This window comes from Mesoplodon mirus, assembly GCF_964341445.2.
Source record: "Mesoplodon mirus genome assembly, chromosome: 9".
Classification (NCBI taxonomy): Eukaryota; Metazoa; Chordata; class Mammalia; order Artiodactyla; family Ziphiidae; genus Mesoplodon; species Mesoplodon mirus.
This window is the reverse complement of record NC_138985.1, coordinates 25,618,779-25,641,387: the sequence shown is the minus strand read 5'-3', so window position 1 is coordinate 25,641,387 and position 22,609 is coordinate 25,618,779. Positions and strand designations below refer to the sequence as shown.

General features: G+C 37.0%; 1 protein-coding gene and 1 long non-coding RNA gene across 4 annotated transcripts in view; one reads left to right on the top strand and one right to left on the bottom strand.

Annotated features, from left to right (window-relative positions):
• LOC309810134 overlaps positions 1–22,609 on the top strand; it is a 252,520-nt gene that overhangs the window by 44,204 nt on the left and 185,707 nt on the right. The window lies entirely within an intron of this gene.
• Positions 1–22,609, bottom strand: part of SUGCT (succinyl-CoA:glutarate-CoA transferase) — a 720,769-nt gene that overhangs the window by 575,116 nt on the left and 123,044 nt on the right. For all 3 annotated transcript variants that reach the window (XM_082631909.1, XM_082631908.1, XM_082631910.1), the window contains exon 9: positions 22,130–22,225. In XM_082631909.1, coding sequence (XP_082488035.1) covers positions 22,130–22,225 — 96 coding nt within the window. The remainder of the gene's footprint in view (positions 1–22,129; positions 22,226–22,609) is intronic.

Genomic DNA, 22,609 nt, shown 5'->3' with positions numbered 1-22,609 from the left:
GATCTCAAAACAAATATAAAAATGAAAGCAGAAAATAGCGATAGACACCAAAAGAGCTTCAACAGGAGCCTGAGACAAACCTAGTATCTCCAATTTTGTCAGAAGTTAGTGACTGAAGGAGAAAAAAAGAAAGAGATGGGGAAAAAAGGATTCAGATACATTCATGTTTGATATTGATGAAGCCAATGATAGTTGTCATATTTCTTGTACTTAAGATGTTATAACATTAAGATGAATTAATAGAAAATCTCAAATTTTATATCATATGTGGCAAAAACAAAAAATCCAAGTCTATCAAAAAAAAAAAACCTAACAAAATGTATCTTGAAATGACTAAGATATAAAAGCAGAAAAATTAATACCAGTTTTGCTTAAAAACTCAGTTTATCTTTACTACAAGAGAAATTATCTTTACTATAAGAGTTATTTACTACAAGAATAAATATCTGAACCCAATTTCAGAAAACTGATTTGGTTTTTTTGTTGTTGTTGTTTGTGTTTGTTTTGTTTTGTTTTTACCCATTCGTTAGGTATCCTTCAAGCTCAGTGTGCACACAAATTACCTAGGGATCTTATTACAATGAAGACTGATTCACTAAGTGTGAGATGGGATCTGAGATCCTGCACTTCCATCAAGCTCCCAGGTGAGACCTATGTTGCTGGTCTGTTAGCACACTTAGAGTATTCAGACGAATCCTTATGAAAAAACGATCTGTTCCTGCTCTTATGGTTTCATTTTAGAAATGTTTCCAAAGGCTTGGCTGCATCAGAATCACCTGGCAGCTTGGGAAACCACAGATTCTTGTATTTTGACTGTGGTGGTAGTACACATGTGGTAACACTGTGTAGAACTAAAGACATACACATAAGTGCATGTAAAAATACTGAAATTGGATCTCTGCATTATTTCTTCCAAATGCATGTGAATCTACAATTATCTCATAACAACAACAAAGAAAAACACAGTAAATCCCCCACAAAACACAGATTGCTAGGCTCTATCCCCAGAGTTTCTGATTCAATAGATCTGGGATGGTGCCTGATAATTCACATTTCTAACAAGTTGCCAGGTGATGCAGCAAGTTTAGAGACCACACTTTGAAAACCACTGATGTCAAATAATGGTTTCCTTCTCTGGCTGCACATTAGAATCACCTGGGGAACTTTTTGAAAACTCTCAATGCCCAGTCCCATCATAGAACAATGAAACAATAATTTCTGGACATGAAACTTGAGTATTTATATTTTTTAAAAGGCTTCTTGGATGATTTCAATGTGAAGCTAAGATTGAGAACCACTAATATAAAAATTTAAATCTCCATTTCCTCAATCATAATCCCTGTCATTTCTGAAAGAGGTACAAGTGTAGCAAATTCTTCATAGGTTTAAAAAATAAAGACAGAAAATAAAAGATGAGTTGACAAAGCTGCCATTAAATAGAACTATGTTTTTATCCCAAACTCTAAATGTGATGTCAGCTAGTCATTAAAGACTGCTTACAAATGTTTTGTTAACAAAATTAAGAGGTTTTCTAAAAACAGCATGTGGAACTCTGATCACAGTTATTACCTAACTCAAAAGGGTGCTATGTGAATTAACAAGATAATGCTTATAAAAGCTTGGAGAATCTTGGAAGGATAGTGAAAAAAAGACAATCACACTATTATTAGTACATTATGCTGAATCCCAAAATAAAGCTAATAATTCTTTCAAGGAAACAGTAACACAATTTGTTTACTTTTTAAAAGGGGGTAAATAAACATATATATTTTCATGTGGAATCATAAACATTTGACCAACAGAGATAAATTATTGTCATATTTCAGGGTGGAAAATACTTTTTAAGCATAAAAACAATAAAAGAGGTCGAAAAATTATCAAATTTAATATCTATACATAACATTTTGTACATTACAAACCTAAATAGGATTTTAAAACAGACTGGGAAAGAGTAGTTACAACAACTGTGAGATGGACATGATACTGTCAACCTGCAAGAAGCTCATAAGAAGACTCACACCACAACAAAGAACACAGGTAATTCATTACTTATTTAATAAATGAGAAAAACATTCATAATCACTAATAATGTAACAAATGAAAATAAAACAATGAGTATGATTCACCTACCAGATAGGCAAAGATTTTTTTAAACGATGTGTAACTTATAAGTAAGAAGTTGACATGAAAAGTATTATCTGTTCCTCTTCCTAGATCCCCATTTAAATGGATTTATTTATTTATTTAGTCATTAATTTTTATATATTAGAAATTATTTTAAAAAGAAGAATAAGGACAGTACTGGAATAAAGGACACTGGAAGAGAAATGTTAAGGATTTTCTGCCAAGTATATTCTAAATGAACCAAAATAAATGAAATCACTGGAGATCCACTGAGAACTCACAACTTGAAAACAACATTGATAAAAATATAAGAAGATCTTGTTAAGGACTGAGATGATGATACAACAGGTGGGGAGCAAGGGGTACAGCCTTCATTTGCAACTAAGAATAAGCAATATTTGAAAGCAGGGCTTAGGGAGGAAGCCCCAGAATTTGTGCACTGACACCATCAAACAAAAAGAAGAAAAGGAACAAGAATGAAATTGAAGAGACATAATAAATAAGAAGGACAGATAGAGACCCAAAATAAAGATAATTTGGTATTTCTAAAAATAGATAAAAAGATAATGGAAGTTCACCTTCCTAATTTAAAAAAATTGTAAATTTAAAAGACTCAAAACATTGATAAATGACAACCATCCTAAAAATATTCTGCTACAAATTTTAAGAAAAAGAAATCACCATTTTGATAAAGATGAGATTCTTTAAAAAAAAGAACCTGAGTTAAATTGAAGTAAGAAAAAGAGGATCAGTCATCAAACACACAAAATTAGAGAGACCTGGTGACAAATAGAGGTGATTCATAAAACAAGAGAAAACATATTTAGAGCAATGATCATTAATTAAGCCAAATACCTGAATAGACAAATAACTATTAGAAACTAAAACTTACCCCCAAGAAAAGGCACTGCAACAAGATAGTTTTTTGAAAAGATTTCTTTTATCAACACTCAAAGAAAATATACTTCTTCTGTTACATAAAGAAGTACAACTTCAACACTGCTAAGAGACTAGCTCTTAATGTACTCACTACAAAAAAAGAATAATTATGTGACATCATAGAGGTGTTGGCTAACACTAACTATGGTGGTGATCTCATTGCAATATGTAAATCCATCAAATCAACACATCATACCCCTTAAACTTACACAATATTGTATGTAAATTATATCTAAATATATAAATAATTTAAAAAGAAGATAAAAAAGAAATTCAAAACAATAAAAATGGAAAAGTGCATAATTTGATCCCAAAATCTAGCACTGCCCTCATACTACAACCTAAAACACAATAAAGAAAACTAATGACTCTTTGAAAAACATGTAAAAAATTTAAGCACAATGCTACCAAAATAGATAAGCAGCATTTAAAAAGAAAAATAAACTGTGATTGAAGACAACTGGTCCCAGAAATATTTGAATAACTCAATATTAAGAAATCTATTATACTAATACATTAATCAGTAAATGAGAGAGAAAATTCTTGCAAAACAATGTATATGTTTAATGCAATTCCTAATAAAACATTAAAGGGATTTTTTCACTCGAAAAAATAATTTTACCTATTTTGAAAGAAGTCACCAACAAAAATATCTAAGTAAAAGGTAAAAAGGAAAAACAAGGGGTAGATGTTCGCCACAGAATGTTAGAGCACAGGGCTTCCCTGGTGGCGCAGTGGTTGAGAGTCCGCCTGCTGATGCAGGGGACACGGGTTCGTGCCCCGGTCTGGGAAGATCCCACATGCCGCGGAGCGGCTTTGCCCATGAGCCATGGCCGTTGAGCCTGCGTGTCCAGAGCCTGTGCTCCGCAATGGGAGAGGCCACAACAGTGAGAGGCCCACATACCGCAAAAAAAAAAAAAAAAAAAAAAAAAAAGAATGTTAGAGCACATTATGAGTCACAGAGTAACACAGATTTGAGAGGAGATAAGAGTACAGAGAATAGAGAGGTCAGAAAAAAGTCCAACATATGTAAATTTAATATATGATAAAATTAACACTTTGAACAGTGGACAAAGAATAAATTGTTTAATTAAATATTCTGAAATAATTAGTATATTATTAAGAGAGAAAAAATTGTTAAAATTTACTTCATATTACATACCAAAATAAATTATAGATGAATTTTAAACTCAAAAAATGGGAAAACAAAAGTATAACTGTAATGGGAAAAAATTAATTACTCTAAAAATATAAATTTTAAAGAAAAGTGATGGATTTGATTACATTTTAAAAAATCAAAATATTCTACATAAATTAAACCACCACATATAAAATTCACATGCAAATAACATCAGAACAAATATTACAACTGTATATCAAAAGATTAATACCCTGAACATATGAAAAGTTTTACAAATCAATAAGAGATTAACTCCACAAATGGTTAACTGAACAAAACATGCAAATGAATTCACTAGCCAATCACCAGCAGAAAAATCGCAGCACAAAGAAAGTGGAGCAGGTAAACCTCTAGGGTTGGGCTAGAGTATGGCACAGTCACAAACAGCAAGTGCTGACAACAGCTAGAAAGGGTGTGACAGGACACTAAGAACTGAAACAGGAAAGATAAGCAGAGGACAGATCCCTTCTATGACATGTTAAGGAGTTTACATTTAAACTCAAGTGACAAAGATGTGCCATTGATGCTTTTCAATGAGATCAGGGACAATAATCAAATACAAAAATCAAATCCATACAAACTTTTAGAAAAACCCACTGGGTAATTTCCATCTTGTATTTTCTAAAAAATCTTTGACAGAGTTATACACACGTCTATTCAACACAGCCTCATTTTTAACACATGCGACATTAAAAATCACGTTTCTGAAGGATCCTTAATATGACAGATGTACCGGATAAAGAAAAACTGAAGATATATTTACATTTATATGTGTATACATATACATACATATACACATCTCTACAAATCTAGGAATGCAAATAAACACACAGATAGATATACACATATATACAGAAACAGATGCACACACACATAAAAAAGAGAAAGACCTGACTGGAAAAAAATGCACACAAATTTTAGTAGCAGTTATATTATCTCTTGAATGGCGGATTTCAGCTAATTTTTCTTCTTTAATTTTATTATCTATAAAAATTAACGTTAAGTTATCAAAAGGGTCTACAACATATACTCAAATATATATAAAAGTCTAAGTACAGCCTATGAGGTAGATGCTATTTTATATCACTTTTACAGCTGAGAAGCTGAGGCATAGAGAAGTTACATAACTTTCTCACTGTCATACAACCAGAAAATCGTGGAACCTAAATTCAAACCTAGACAATCTGGCTACATAGTCTGCTTTTAACCACTACCCTATCATTCCTTTCTCTATGTTAGGAATGAAAACAAAAAACAAAACAATGGGTACAACAAAGTTGTTCTTTTTTAATTATGAGACAATATGCTTAACTTTATGACAATAAATTAGAGTACTTAGAATACAAGGGCAAAGTTCTAATAAAATATAACTCAATAAAACTGACTTAAAAAGAAATAGAAAGTTTGTATAGATCTTTAACCAAAAAATAAGTCTGTAACTTAAAATCCATCCATCCAAAAACCATTAAGCCCATATGGTCTAACAGATTGTTTCCACTAAACTTTTAGTACGCAGATAATTCTAACCTTCTAGAGAACAGAAAAGTAATGGATAGTCCCTATCTCATTTTATGAGACTTACATAATAACATAAAAACCAAAACCAAACAAGAACAATATGAGAGAAGAAAATTCTGAGCCAGCTTACTTATGAAAATTGATGTAAAAATCCTATATGAAACTCTAGAAAAATAAATTGATAAGTGTGGAAAAACAATACATTATTACCGACAGGTTCTCCTGGGAATGAAAAGATGATGTGATATTAGAAAATCTATTTATATAATTCAGTTTCTAGCAATATCAGGCAAAGTTGAAGATAGACACACCTATGACCCAGAAATTCTACTCTCAATTATAGATTTCAGAGAATTTCAGACATATGAACAACAAAAAAAAATGTATAGGAATGCTCATAGCAATGTTATAAAAGTAAAAAAATTGGAAACAATACATACATCTTTCAACAGGTGAATGGTTAACAAATCATGTCATACTGAAGGAATGGAATAATGCAAGGCATGAAAAATGCATGTATTAGAACTACACGTATTAATACATATAAAACTCATAAAAATTAGGTTGAAAGAAGGCAATTTTCAGAATGCTGTATCAGTACATTATTTATGTAAGTTTTAAAAATATGTGAAACAGTACTAGATAGTCTATAAAGACGTATACCTATGTAATACAAGGATAAAAGTATTCATGATATTGATAACACCAGATTTGGGATGGTGTTCATCCCTCTATGGCAGAGGAAAGGGAATGAGAGGTCATCTGGATGCATTCTTCCATCCATGCTTTGTACACACCTGGTCGTGGAATGCTCAAGCCCTCTCTTCCCCATTCTCCCTTCTTCACCTAGCAAACTCTACTCAGTCTTCAAGATTAAGATCAAATTTTATTTCCTATTGGAAGTCTTTTCTGACTCCCTGGGTTACTTGCTTTTCTGGGCTCCCACAGTTCTCTGTACAAATCACAATTAAAGCAGTAATCACATAAATTATTTGTATATCAAAATCCTGTCTTCCCTGCCGCGGCTCCTTAAATGAATTCTGGAGGATACCACTAAAAGAAATTCAATTAAATTCAGCAAATACCTCATTAGAGAGAAGTATTATGAGCCTGACCCTTGGCTGAGTGCTATGTTGCTAAGCACATTATATGGTTCCTGCCTTCAAAAAGATTACATTTACAAAAGGGGGAAAAGGACAAAACAATGTATGTAAAACTTTTAGAGAACTACGCAATCAATCAAACACTAGTGTGTATTAGGTAAAGAGGAAAGAGAAATTGTTGAGGGTCATGAAGGAAGTGGAATTCAAGCTGGAACTCTGAGAAAGGAAAAGGCCAATGGAGAAATATAGAGTGATGCTGATCGGGTCTTTGGAGACACTTTACAACCAGGGTCAGCTAACTTTTTCGGTAAAGGGCTCATTGTAAATATTTTCAGCTTTGCAGGACATACAGTCTCTGCCAAGACTCTTCTGTTATAGCACAATAGCAGACGTAGATAATACATAATCAAAGGAGTGTGACTACGATTTCATAAAACTTTATTAATGAACACTAAAATTTAAGCTTCACATAATTTTCATGAGTTACAAAATTTTTTTCTTCATTTGATTTTTCTTAACTATTTCAAAATGTAAAAACTATTCTTGGGTTTCCCTGTGGCCCAGTGGTTAAGAATCTGCCTGCCAATGCAGGGGACACGGGTTCGAGCCCTGGTCCGGGAAGATCCCACTTGCCACGGAGCAACTAAGCCCATGTGCCACAGCTACTTAGCCTGTGGTCTAGAGCCCGCGAGCCACAACTACTGAAGCCCGTGTGCCTAGAGCCCGTGCTCCACAACAAGAGAAGCCAACGCAGTGAGAAGCCCGTGCACCGCATGGAAGAGTAGCCCCCGCTCACCACAACTAGAGAAAGCCCACGTGCAGCAATGAAGACCCAACGCAGCCAAAAATAAATAAATAAAATCAATAAATTTATTAAAAAAAAAAAACTACTCTTAGCTCACGTGCCACATAAAATCAGGCACAGGATGGATTTGGTCCATGGGCCATGGTTTGCCAACCACTGCTCTAAAGGACTAGCAGCTGCAATACAGAAAATAAAATAAATCAGCCTGAGGGTGGGATCAGTATTAAAAACTGGTAATGGATGCTAAACAAGGGAAGGTGAAGATAGGCCTGCATAGTAAGGGCCGTACAAATATCAAGGTAAAATAAACATACTAATAAATAATGCAAACAGAAATATCAATGAGGCAAAGTTCTATGAAGTCATGTGGGCAGAAATACATCCCACCTTATATTCCTCATCCTCATCCATAAAATAAGAGGTTCTGAATGAGTGATCTCTCAAGTCCCCTTTCTTCTCTGTTACTCTGTTGCCTACAAATCACAAGAAAGGTAGCTTTCAACTAAGTATAAAGTCCTTAGTGACAATTAGAGCTGTTCAAAAATTAAATTTTCTCCCCTGTAAGAAGTAAGTTCCTTGTAGCTGAGTTGGAGAGACGATAGATCACCATCTTCCCATACCAAGTTAGAGCCTGAATGATTTGGTCCAACCAGGAGACTCTACTTCCATCATGTCCCCCCTGATACTACATTCAGGGCTTGCCACGGACCACCGTACTAGGCAATTTCACATATATTCAATTTGGTCCTCACAAAAACCCTTTAAAGATTGAGTCAGGATTTGAAACTAGGTCTTTCTCATACAATCAAAACCAAAAGAATGCAGAGGCACAATGGTTTTGCTTCAAGTGCACCTTTGGTTTCACAACCTTCCAACTTTCACTGGCCTATTCAGAAGGATGCAACTATTGATACAAGGACTCCAAATTCCTTTCCTGGTCCCTAAAGGAAAGCAGGTTTCTAAATAATTCAGAGCCCATAGTTTTACAAGTTTAGTTTGGTTTCCTTTTCCCTAAATTGGCAGCACTGCTTACATTACTCAGCCTCCCTGCCACTTTCTTGTCCACTTATATGATCTTTCAAAAGCTTATTCCTGTTGAGCTATAATTTCACTAGCCAAAGGAGCTTAGTCCTGCACCCTCAGGTATTTCATCGTGTACATACTCTTCTAAATGATCTATAAATATGTATAATAACGAAGTCCAGCCGAAACCCCTGGAGGCGCCTCACTGTTTACATGTCTCCATCAACAGCAGGCTCATACACCCTACGTTTTGTTTCCTCTGTTGATACCTATGTGTGACAAAATCTTCCTCCTAATACCATGGTAACACAATTTGGAATAGCTTTGTTGTGAAACTTTCTAACTGACTCCTTGAAAGTCTAAACAAATTACATTTGTTGTTTTTTTCCTGGTGCTTATTTACCTCTTCAAACAATCCAGCATGTCACAGAAAACAGACGACTTTCCTCCATTCATTATACCAAGTAGTCAATGATCCTACCACTTTTGAAGTCCACCAGTATGAATGAGATTCACCAATAGACTGTAGGGTGTCCTCATTAGAAAGGAAGCAAGAGTGGAATTCACTCATACTGAAGAGTGAGTACAAGACTTATTTTGCATTTTGGTCAATTTATTCCCTTGAGTTTCTTTAGCCCTTTATAATGGATGCCATAAAGTTTCAGCAATTTACTTATATCCAGCATGTCGATCAGGTAGAACATCCTGTTCCCTGACCACTATTTGATCTAATACTATATCTCTCACCTCTTTGCTTCAAAAGACATGATGACAGAGGAAATTTTTATGTTTCAACAAAGACCAAAGCAAAGAGTTCATTGAGCCCCTAGATCTCCTTTCTTCCCCATGAGCACGTCTTTTGCACCCTGATCATCAAGCAGTCCCATAGAGTTTCCAAGTGACCTTCTGCCTTTCATGTATAAAAAAGCTTTTATTTCTGGATTGCAGTCTTTTCTGTGCTGTTTCTTGAATTCCTTTACAGTCTGACTGGCTTCTTATTTACACCTGACCTGTCACACTTTGAGGCATTCCCTGTTCTCACTTGAATAATCTTTTGCCTACTTTTTCCCCTTGTATTTGCTTCTTTTACTTTATGAGATGGATGCAAAAGTTTTTATAGGAGCTCCTAATCTTTGGTATGTGACATATTTTCCTGCCCTACCACTAATGTGTTTAAAGCATTTCCAGGTTTCCTACAAGTTACAGACTTCTTAAAATATTACTTTCAATTTTAACTTAAAGCACACATTGATTTGACCACAGTTCCATTTTCTAAAACCAAGTAATAAGGTAACGGAATTTTTTTTCTTTCACTCCCCTTCAGAAGGTTGAATGTAATTGAGTTGTGAGCATTATTACAATAGTCACAGATAATTTCTTACACCAATCCCTGTCTAATCTTAGGCCCAAGTCCAGTATAATTCCTTTCCCTCCTTAATTCTAAAACTTCTTCCCCTACGAAGCAGACATCTGTGTGAGATCTTTCAGTCTCAGGGTACGATTTCCCTCGTAATTACTATTTGGTCTAATTTTCTGGTGTTATCAATAGAATTTCGATATCCTGACCCTAATTCAGTTGGTCTTTGGCAGGAATCCAGGGATGGGTCCCAAGAGGTCTGAGAAGCTCCTGAAATCATGTGCAAAATCATGCATGTATGATTGTATGAATCATGTATGTATATGGGTATGTGTACTTTTCTGAGCAAGGATTCCATAGTTCCCATCAGCTTCTCAAAGTAACTCTGAGCAAAAGGAAAGAAAGAAAAAATGTTTCAAAGCCACTGGTCCTTAATATCTCTAAATATATTCTTATTAGTGAGCATGAATTTCTCATCCTCAGTGAATTTCTTTGTCCAGCATTATTTTGTAATTTTCATTTACTGCTTTTATTATACTTATTCTGTTTTCATCATTTCTATATATAAAATGTCATAATCCCATCAGCTCATCCATCCCTAAGAGTCCTATAGATTTCCTAACTCTGCAGTACCAGTTCTCACTAGTTGCTACATTTTCTCCTTCTATCAAGCCTGTGAAAACCAAATGGAACTGTGATCCTTACCTACCACCAATCATTCTATCCACTCTGTTTTATACTAGAGTTTACATGCATTTAAACACTTGGGGCTTTGCTTTTCTACAAAACTGTCAACTTCCTGTTTACATGGATGGAGAGTGTCGCCATCCCCACCTTCACCCAGTACACCACAGAACCCCCTTCTCCTCTCCCTCCTTCTTCCAGCCGCCACCACCACCACCCTAGCGAGTCTCTGTCAGATGGGGTCTCATGCTTCCTCTGCATTTATCAACTTTCTCCCAATTTTTAGGTTAAACTGTAAACTGCCACTTAACAGATTCACTATACACAGAGCTCATTTTCTGGCCCCCCATATTAACACAACACCTCAATGCACCATTATATTTGCTGAACAAACCTCAGATTCTTTTGCAATCTACACAGTAACACCATTATAAGTTTTGTTCCCTACCCCTCAGCTTCTTTGAACTGGGACTGACCTTACTGATTTGACTCCTTGCAATGGAAACAAGGATGATATGGTAGGAAGAAAAGAATAATCCATACCCCTTTTAAGGTTTTTTTTTTTGAGAAAGTATTTTGAACAATTATCAAAAATATATATTAAAGTTAACTTTGTTAAAACAAAACAAAAAAAAACTAATGCAGACTCCAAAAGTCTAGCAAGAAGAATAAGAGTCTACTTTTAAGATACAGAGTGCTCCTAATTCTGTAATATTTTCTATCCTCCTCTGTTTGAGGTAGCACATGAACACTATTGCGGTTACATTGAAATCTCCATTGTTCTCCATCCACAGGATACTATCAAATCAAACCACAGGGCAGCTTTTGCTGGAACTGCAAAAACTCCTACAAGGGTGTTTTCAGGATGAAAGATCTCCTCGGACCGTCTCACAGTAGCTTTCTGACGCTGTTGCTAAACCAGGTAATGTTCCAGTGACCCCCCCGAGATATGAGTTGCAGCTATTTGAAGTCTAGAGGTCCTCTCTGAACCAGAAAGGTCATTCCAAAGCAGTAAAGGTAATGAAGAGCAGGCAATCCGGCATTTGCACTGCAAAAGTCCAATTGAGATTTCAGTGTGTGGCTTCCAGTTTGTTCCTCTCGAGGAATAACGGTTAACTTGGAGAACAGGACCATGGTTCAGCCCGTGATATGGCTGTACGGACAATGCTAACAGTGCTGACTGTGCTCAGCGCTGGTGAACTGGACCACCACGTTATGACACTGAGGGGGATCTTCACTGAGGATGCCAGGGTGGGTTCTAAGATTCCAGGGTGGGTTCTCTCCTTGTCGCAGTGCTGGGATCGACGTCCCCCCTACCACTCTGCGTGGTACTGATCTGCTCCCCATCCACTCGCCTCTCTCTCACACACACACACAAGTATTTGCCAGGCAGAGGGAAAGGACAGCTCCTTGACTGGGATCTGTCCTCTGCTGGAGGAAAAGTGTAGGAACAAGGGCTCCTGCCACAGTTGGTGGACTGCGTTTTAACAACCGAGAGATGGAGACAAGAACTATAGGATTGGGGTCTGTGGGATGGGTACAATATGGGGATAACAGCTACCATCTGCTGAACATACACCACGTGCCTGACTCTAGGCCACGTACTTTATATGCGCTGTCTCACTAAATCATCACCACTGCCCATGAGGCAGGTAGGATCGTCCCTATTTTACAAATGAAGACACTGAGGCTCGGTGAAATGAAGCAATTCGCCCAAGGTCTGTCTGACTCCAAAGCCCATGCTTTTAAACAATACATCTAAAGGACGCTGCTAGATCTGGTAGCATCTGCAGTCTTAGCCGCATCAGTTGAAAAGGAAACCCAACAGTGATGGGGATGGTGGTGTAAAATCCTATCAACTTGCAGAAGTAGACATTTAGACCGTGGCTAGGAATGGGAAGTGAGCATTTCAGGCTTGTTTTCCATCATGTAGATACTACTTTAAAAAATGAAATTGATTCTCCATAAAATGCTTGAAAATTAATTCTGCTCCTGGTCATCAGAAATCACCGCATAATAAATGATGTTGCAAAAAGGATTCTAAAGAGTCAGAGTAAATACTATGGCCACCTTAATTATTTGGAACAAAGGAAAGTTATATTTAAGCTAAAACCGTGTTGTTTTCACATCAATAAGAATATTTACTAGACTGAAATCAAATTAAACATTTTTTACTCATTTAGTGATATTATAAATTATAAATGCCCCTGCCACACACCAAGAACAGGAAATACACACAAAAAACAATCACAAAACACACCTAAGTGCACATACACACACACACACACACACAACCTGCTACTTTACTACTTGTTTGCTACCCTTGTTAACTGAAACAGATGAAAAACCACATCAGACTCAGAGGGAGGAGAATTTTGCAAGAGATTGATTTATTTCAAGAACTAACTTTTTTCAAGCTGGGCATCCGGCAAAAAATTGGGTAGTCTAAAGCATAGTCCTTAACCTTTTCACCTCTCATTCCTAATATTCAGACCTAACCAGTGGTTAACAGGACTTGTCCTAGGGGTATCATATATCTCTGAAAGTCCACCATCTCCCTCTGGACCTTACTTTATCTGTAAATGTCCCTTATATCCATCTTCATGGCTGAAGCCAACGTCCTTCAAGGTTACACTTGGGACATTTCTTTCTAAGCAGAAGTGGCCTTTTTTGTAAAACCGCCCCTGAGACACCCCAAGAATTCAGAAAGGGATGCCCTTCCTCCAACAATCACACAGAGGTTGATGCTAATTTCAGGATACAGCCTTGCTTCCTTTCTGCTCTCAGTCATTTCTACAGAGATCAAACCTGTACGTTTATTCTGCGTCACCGTGCTGAGCAGGCCAGGATGCTGTTCTCTCGGTGAGTCAGTCAGTCAGAGCGACTGCAGCATAGTCTGTGCTAAGGTTATATAATGACAGAACTAACCCAAGCAACAGGAGGCTTGAAGGACGGAAAAATGGAAGGTACGAGTGCTAATTCCACAAAATGAAAATCATTCCCAGGCGTCTCTCTCCAGGACTGTGAACCAGAAAGGGTAGTTTCACCTTAAATAATCAACGTGTATATCAGTAGCTCTAAGGATGGGGAGGAAATCACCTAATAACGTGTTCATATTCACAGATTCTTCCAAGTCCTCACTGAAAAAAAAAAAAAAAAGAAGAAAAAAAAAGACTTTCCATTACCAGGTTACAAGAGTGACATCTAGTGGACCCATAATGCAATGACCAAAGGGATTTCACAGGCATACTTGAGAGCAGGGCTTCTCAAAATCTAATGTGAAAACACATCACTTGGGGATCTTGTTAAAAAGCAGATTCTGGTTCAGTAGAATAAACAAGACTCTCATTTCCAGCAAGCTTCCAGGTAATGCCTATGCCACTGCTCCATGGCGCGGCAAAGACCTAGAGCGTTTCACACCAGCTTTTACCCTCAGGAAAGAAGAGAGGAAAGGGACACTTGAGAATCATTTCCAGGTTAAAATAAGGTCAAATGAATTATTAACATGATTTTTCAAAAAAAAAAAAGTTCCTATTTCACTAGCCCCACTCAGTATACACACTTAGCATCTCCTGTCTAAGCAGAGTCCTTGCACCAGTACCCCTTTCCCTAAATGCCAGAAACAAAACTAGGATGGAAAAGAGCATACTTCACAGCCATATTTATATATGTGGACATGATGTGCTCAAGTCTCCAACACAGGTTCACTTCAAAACTTAACATCGTATAGTTTTTCTTCCACTGTATGATTTTATTTGCCCAATATTGAATTATATTATAACAGTAATTTATACCATAGCAGAACTCAGTTCTTTTTCCCCCAGGTAGCCTGCACCTGAACAGGGAGGCATCAGGGTATTGTATCAGCGCTCAGCACTCCTCCTCAGAATTTCAACAACACTTGCCCTGGACACGCCTAAGAACGGAACAGGATGTGTAACTACATCCAAGTACAACTGTTTCCAGAATCCAGTCCGTGATTTACTTGAGCCAAAGAGCCTTGACCTCCACGCAGAGTCACCAGGCCAGACTCTCAGCTGGGAGGTAATGTGTGTGCTCCCCCACAGAGGACCTCTGCCAGGCATCACACCAACTCCTGCCAAGGCCTCCAGCTCAGCTGGATTAGACCCTTTAATAAAGGTTCTAGGTCACAGTTCTAGGAACCACCAACATCAAGGAAAACGAGTCTCTCTTTTCCCAAACACACCACAAACATGTACAAAACCTACTGTCTAGTCCTGTAGAATCCTTCAGTACAAGTCCGTTGACCTAGGACAAATAATCATTTTTAACCAGTGGACCCTGTATTTCAAACAAACAAAAAGTGGAGCTGTTCTGGTTGAAATGAGGTTGGAACACTGGAGATCTGCCTATTTGGCCTCTCCCCCCACCCCATACCCCTGAATGTCCACTTCTTGCCACCTGGACCTCCAGACTCACAGAGATACCATTTGAAAACCAGAAACTAGGAGTCTCACAATAGCTAAGGCCGTCCCGAGCTCCCAGCCTGCTCAAAGAAGGTACTGCTCTCATTCATTACACAGATGGAGCGAGAGATAGCTGTTTCACTATGAGTTGACTTAATTATGATTCTAATACAATTTTAGCATAGGCAATCAAAGGATTTCTTCAGAAGATGTGCAACCTGATTTCCTGAATGAAATTAAGTCATAATTAAGGATCTCAGTAATGAGTAAACAACAGAATTGTTTATACCTCTTCAATTGCTCTTGGCAGTCCTAAAGGGGAAATTATGTAGAGGAAAAGGTCACATAATTCTTCCTCAAAAGTGGGATGAAGATAGAAAACGAAACTAAACAAGTCAGTTTAAGTAAGTAGCATCACATCATCTGCCTATTATAGTATAGTTCCCCTGCCTGGGTTAGAATCCCAGCTACACACTTATATGTGACCTTGGGCAAGTTATTTAACCTCTCTGTGCCTCATCTGAAAGTGAGGATAATAGCTTTGCCTATTTCACAGGGTTGCTGTGAGGATGGAATTAATATATATAAAGTACTTAATAACTGACACATAGCAATCATTCAATAAATGTTATCACTGTGATTATAATGGTTATTATTAATACAATGTTATTAAATCAATAATATTAATATTCTTACTTCACTGAATATTCAAAATGGCATTTTATTCTTTGGGGTAATTTTAGCCAAATTTGATAGGCATAAACAACATACAATCCTATCAATTATCCATATATAACAAGAAGAATATTGAGAATCCCAGAGAAGCTGATAAGATCCTAAAGGAATTTCAGATTTATTCCTTGAGATACATTGTCTTTCCTTGTGCCTCTTTCTATTTTACCTCTTAGTGAAATGCATTAAAAAGACCATATTTGTCAACTGAAGGCAATACTGATTTTTTAAAAATCACAATGGTTTTTGCAGTCATACGTATGTTTATTCTTTGTGTAATATGCTCTCCTTAAACATAATGTTGCCTAATTTATTTTAAATTTAGGGATTTTATTTGAAATCAAAGAAAGCTGAAGGTTTTCTAGGGAGAAGCAGAGAGGGTGGCAGCTATCATGCCAGTAGCTAGCATGTCTGCTCTAATTTTATCTGCCTGTTGGACTGCCCCATTACCTATATTCTTAGGACTGAGACAAAATCCTAGCCAACTGGTTTCAAAGTAACCAGGATCTTCAAGTAAATGATTTTGTTTTGTTTTAACAAGAATTCTAAATTCATAAGGATTAAGACAAATATAAGCTCTAAAGCAAATAATCAAAAGCTACTTGGACAAAACCTTTAGAACAAAAGGGGCGGGGAAAATTCAGACAATTCATGCCTTAAATTAAAAAAAAAAAAAAACTGAATATTCTAACTTGTCAGTGCTAAGTAATCCAAAAGTTTGCAGAAACCTCTGAGACAGAATCTAATGTATTTGCTGTCACCTGCACTTTTGTTCCCAATAAAAAATCTTCAGGTATTTTTTTTACTGGTTAGAGATTATCAAAGTTCATTGCAATCTTAAGGTTATAAGAACAGATGTTCAGAATATTCTGTAGTTCTCTCACTTTTAAAAACTGAAAGAGAAATCTCCACACTTTTTGGCTCTCAAAAGGGTAGGTATGTATCTTTTACAGAAACAGGTTCCCATCTTGTGGACTCCTCAGAGAATACTTCTGAAAATCATTTTTACCATGTTTCATTTAGTTAAGTATGAAATTATGCTAAGTCTCAATTTACTAATAAACACATCAGTAAACTAGAAGCCCTATTCCCTTTGACAACTGAGTGGTGGTGTTATATATGATTCTCCTCAAACTGTATTTCTTTCAATAATGCTACATTTGAGCAATGGCTCAATACTACAATTTCTAAAAAATATCTGAGAACAGTTTTTTTTTTTAACAGAAAAGTAGCACAGTACATTGCCCTCCTTTTCGTTTTTTGCTTTTTAAAGAAAGAAATTAAAGTGGAAATTCCATTAAGAAAGAAAATCAGCTATGTCTCTTTATTTATTCTGCCCCTAAGCTGCCATGGATAGTTTTTATAGGGACTATTTCATAGTTTCCTAGAAACTATTTCACAAAGTTATAATTATTACTTCAACTACAGAAATAATAACAGGAGCCACCTTCCACCACATGTTTACTAGAGTCAGGTACTACACAAAACACTTAGCACACACTATCTCATTTAACTCCATCAATGAACATGGAAACAACTATCATCATCACCTTTTTGCATAGGAAGCAGCTAACACTAGGGGTATTAAAAGACTCGTCCAAGATTTCGCAGCCATGAAGTGGCAAAGCCAAGTTATGAGCCCAGGCCTGTCTGACGCCAAAGCTCAAAGCCTCTCAGCTGTGCTTGCTATATCGCCTCTGAGTTCATTGAAATTAAGGGCTTAGTTTTTCCTCATTTGGAAGCATTCCGGAACTAAAACAGTGCCTACTCCATAGGGGGCTCAAGAACTGTTGCTTATATATCAGGAGTCATTTGAAAGCATGAATGAAAACAGGGTAGAGGGAAACCTACAGTTGCCGCATAGCTCAGAATGCAAATATAGTTCCATAGCCAGGTCACTTATTAGGTTTGGGACCCTCTAAAATCATAATAAATAGGTCATTTGTCAGAGATGATGGAAACAGATCAGAAGAATTCTATCTGCCAAAGAAAGTAAAAGACAGGTAGCTACAATGTGTCAAGCACCAAAAGAATCACCAGTTCTGATACAGTGAGAAAGGAAACAAGTTTTGAAAACTTAAAACCATGGTTCCAATCCGGGCCCTTTGATTTTCTAGCCATAGCCATAGGAGAGTTGGTTCACCTCTCTTAATGTCCCTTTCATCCATATAAAATGAGAAAGAAAAATATACATATATGTAGATATATATCCCAGTTACATGATATGTGTTCAATGGAAGCCAGCATGTTTATTATTACTCTTATTATCAATGCATCAATTAAATAAGATGTGCGATGTAATCATATGCTTGTTTAAACTGTACTTGCAAACTTCAGCAAATGAATGCTTTACTGCTACTATGGTACAAAGAAAAAGTCACACAAGAAACAGATGTATATCATTCACATTTTGGCTTTTTAAAACATCCTTAACATGGGTTAAAAGAAAAAGATTCCCAAGGTTACCTAATCTGCTATGATTTAACAGCATTTTGATGTTTTTCTAAGGAATGATAGCAAAGTGCTGTATCTCTTCAAACTTGGAATTTACTGCCTGTCTCAGTCTCTGCTTATGCCAAATTAAATACACAGTATAAGGTCCCTACCAGAAATAACATAGCACAGTTTCCTGCTCTATTCCTTGGCTGAATGAGCCCAAACTGAAGAAAGGGAGACATGGTTTTATTTAATCATCTGAATAATTATTTTCTTCACTCTCTTGAATCGGAAGCTCTCGGTGGGGGAGGGGAAAGTTTGAAAGAAATCACCATGTGAATTATCAGGCCATTTAAAGGAACAATTCTCTTTGAAGGCCCTACATTTGAAAGGCTCAAGAGAAAGCTTAAGAAGAGTATTCTTATTAATGAACTGCCCAGAAAGTCAGCGTCCCCTGCTAGTCCGCTGCACTCAAACTCCTGAGGCTTCAGAGTGCTGCAAAGTCTCTTTACCTGTGAGGTACAAATGGCACTGCAGAATAGAGGTTGCAGTGTTTCCTTCCAGCAGACACCACCCAAAACTTTCGAAGAGTTTTGTCCTATAAATAAGAGCACGAAGAAATGGGATGGTAAATGGAATAAGACATGCCCCAGAGTTGGGGGGTTAGGGTATGGGGGGGCGATGTCCAAGGCTGGTTTTTTTTAAAGTGAAGGACGTGATCATATATTTAACCACTGACAGATAATACAGGTGATGGAAGAGATCGAGTGCAGGAGCAACGCCTTTAAATCGGCAAAGTGTGGAAAGGGACAGTTCATTCACTGTGGTAGGAGGAAGTGAAGTTTGAGAGTTATGGTAGAAAAAAAAATGCAGCAGTTCTCTTCTGGTTGCATCAGTTTTTAGTGTCATATGAGACAAAGTCTTTGCCTAAGGATGAGGAGAGAGGAAGAAGACTTGAAGAGAGAGAAGATGTGAAATAATCATATCAGAGAGAGAAGATAAATATGTAGATAAATGTGGCAAGATTGCTGAGTAAGGCTGGGGAGAGACAGCCATGAACATAACATGGTGGTTATGTTTTTCCCCCAGTCATATTCACTGCTTCAGTCAGGCACGGAATAGATGGACTATTAAATCCAATCAGCACTGGGATTTGCCAGTGAAATATAAACGAGATGGTGCAGTCATCAATAATAAGAAAGTCTAGGTCTACAATCTTATCGTTGTCATGGGCAGCATCAACATCACCTGGAATCAGAATCGGCATCTTAACGGGGTTTCCAAATGATTCATGTGCATGTTTAAGAGAAATAAGTGTGGGGAAGACAACTGAAATAGGAAAAGATCATGAAGAGCGATAGGAGGCTATGAGCAGCCAGGCTGTTGCTTTGGTCCTCGATGTGTATCATGTTAGTCATATATCTAAAGAGGGGTGGCCACACTGATAACTGCACATATACGTAATAAACAAAATATATTCTTTTTGAAGACCAGCTGCTTTCTCTGCACTCTCCTCTCCAGTCCCTAAAACACTCCTGTCTTTACAAATATAATTGTTTGAAGGGTTGAGAAACATTGAACTAATATGAATGCATTAAAAATATTAATATGAGCATTATGTAGTGATCAATCCCTTGGGCTAGGCACTTCTCAGGGGCAAAACCCACTGATAATGGGAACAAAAGGAGCACTGGAATCAAAAATTCCTTTTAAAAATCTGAATTCTCAGAAAAGCCTCCACTAAGATGTTCAAGCAGCAAAATGCTTATCTCAGTTCTGTATACTTTGTTTAATTTACTCATTTTCAAAAAGGTGGAAGCCAAAGAGCAGGGAGGAAAGAGCGCAAGTGGATAATCAACCCAAGAAGTTAAGAACTGCATGTATACAGGGACTTCCCTGGTGGTCCAGTGGTTAAGACTCCGTGCTTCCACTGCAGGGGTCACAGGTTCGATCCCGGTTGGGGAACTAAGATCCCACATGCTGTACAGAGCGGCCAAAAAAAAAAAAAAAAAAAAATGCATGTATACAAAATAACACACAAATCAAGGAGCACTACTTTTCAAAAATTTTCATTTCATGCATGTGAGGTCCTTGGTCCCCAGAATCCTTTAGAGTTCAATAAAATTGAGAAGGGAGAGGGATGGACTGGGAATTTGCAGTTCGTAGATGCAAACTATTTTCATTTAGAATGGATAAACAAGGTCCTACTGTATAGCATAGGGAACTATATCCAACCTCCTGGGATAAACCATAATGGAAAAGAATATGAAGAAGAATGTCTATATGTGTAAAACTGAGTCACTTTGCTGTACAGCAGAGACTGGCACAACATTGTAAATCAACTCTACTTCAATTAAAATATAAAAATTGAAGAGAGTGAGGTGGCCACTGTAACTAATTCCTGAGACCATCAGAGTCTTCCATTATAGGCTTTCAGCCCAAAACTCAGACAACTCAAATGAGATGCAAAGCTTTAATTATTGTAGAAAACTGAATTATAACTGCCCTGTAATTCACCCATAAATATATTTCCCAAATCTATTTAAAAAATTGAAAACAGACCGGGGTCTACAAACATATCTAGGCTCCATCTTGGTACACTAGCTTCATTCAAGCTAAATGTGCATTTGTTCCTTAATCACAGTGCTGAACCCGTTCTCCATCAAGAGGAAACAAATTAATTCTGGGCTTTTGAGGAAAGACCCTAGTAGATCTTCTTTTATTTCTTACAGATTATAAAGCTGCAATCAACTAGATCAAACAAGCACAGTGGCCATTTTACGTAACTGGGGCAATTCAAGAAGGAAAAGCACATTTCTGTCTTCAATGAAAAGAAACACACACACACATACACACACATACAGAGTCTCCCATATCTTTTACCGATAATAAAAATAGCCGATGACTCTAAATTTCTTTTGACCTCACAGTGAAATAATTGAGAGCACACCCAAGATGCCAGAGCTCTCGGTGTAAACACCCAGGAGGGATACTGAGGTCTACACAAAACATTTTTTAAAGACATTCTGTTTTTTAAAATAAGCAAAAAATAGACTATAAATGTTATACTTGAACATACTGAATACCTCCCTATGTGACATGATTTGGAACTTTACTGTAAAGCCTTCTGACTCACAGATACTTTCTCCATACTCATCAAAAACTGAAGCCTGAACTTCCAACATTTGAGATGAATTCCCATGGTTTCCAACATTGTCCTCTGTTGAAAAGGTTGAAGAGGAGTTTTTGTTTTTATTTTTGAAAAGTCATAGTTTCTTCACATATTCATTCACACTAGCCAAAGTCAAGAATTTCTGAGGACAAGTTTAGACACTTAATAAAGAACAGCAGTCCCTGAACCATCTGCTTTGCTCAAGAACTGAAGATCTGTCACACGCAAATTTTCATTTTCCTCCAACCCTGTGAGAATATTATTGTCAGCTGGGGTAGGTAACATTTGGTTTTTAATTGACATGGCGAACAAACCAGGCTTTATAAAATGGGTACAATCAGTGCGTCTTTTGGGTGAAAAAAATAAAAGCAAACCATCATCTGAGTCTAAAAGTCACTCACTTTCAGCAAGTTCTTTTGATCCATTCAAGTGTCCTGTTACTAATCTTCTGAGGAATAAATGTGCAAAACACAGAATTTGAAGTGAATAACAGAACCTTGTTATAGTCAAACAAAGATATATGACAGAAAACCCTGTAAGTCTTTTTTTAAAAAGGAATCATCTCTCAAACTCAGATCATACAGAACTGCAGATTCTAATAGACTGATCCTATATTGCTGTATTCTTACCTGGTAAGGAACAATACTTCCGTGAGCTGTGCCCCAGCGCCGCGCTTCCTCCTGGCCAATAAGATAATTCGCAGCAACGTGAGTCAAACATGCCACCTACGAGAAGAAGAAGAAAAAAAAAAGCTACTTTATCTATACTCATAAACAGAAGGTTACAATAGGAATATTCTCGTTTGATTTCACTTCATGTCATTGTAGAAGGAAAAAGGAGAGAGAAAAAATTGTCTTGCTTGGTTAGAAAATATGCAGGCAACCACACTTTCATCATACAAAGAAAAGAAGAGCAGTATTACATTATTGCGTGAGACTAAGTACTGAGTAACAAACGGTCAATTGAGAAATAAAAACACGGAAACACTCAGCTCCTGAAAAGATCACCTGAAGGCAGAGGTTAACCCAACGGATGGGACCCTGGTCCAGCCTTTAGCATCCAAGCCATTGCAAAATACATCAGCAACTAGTACATTCCCTTCCCCTTTT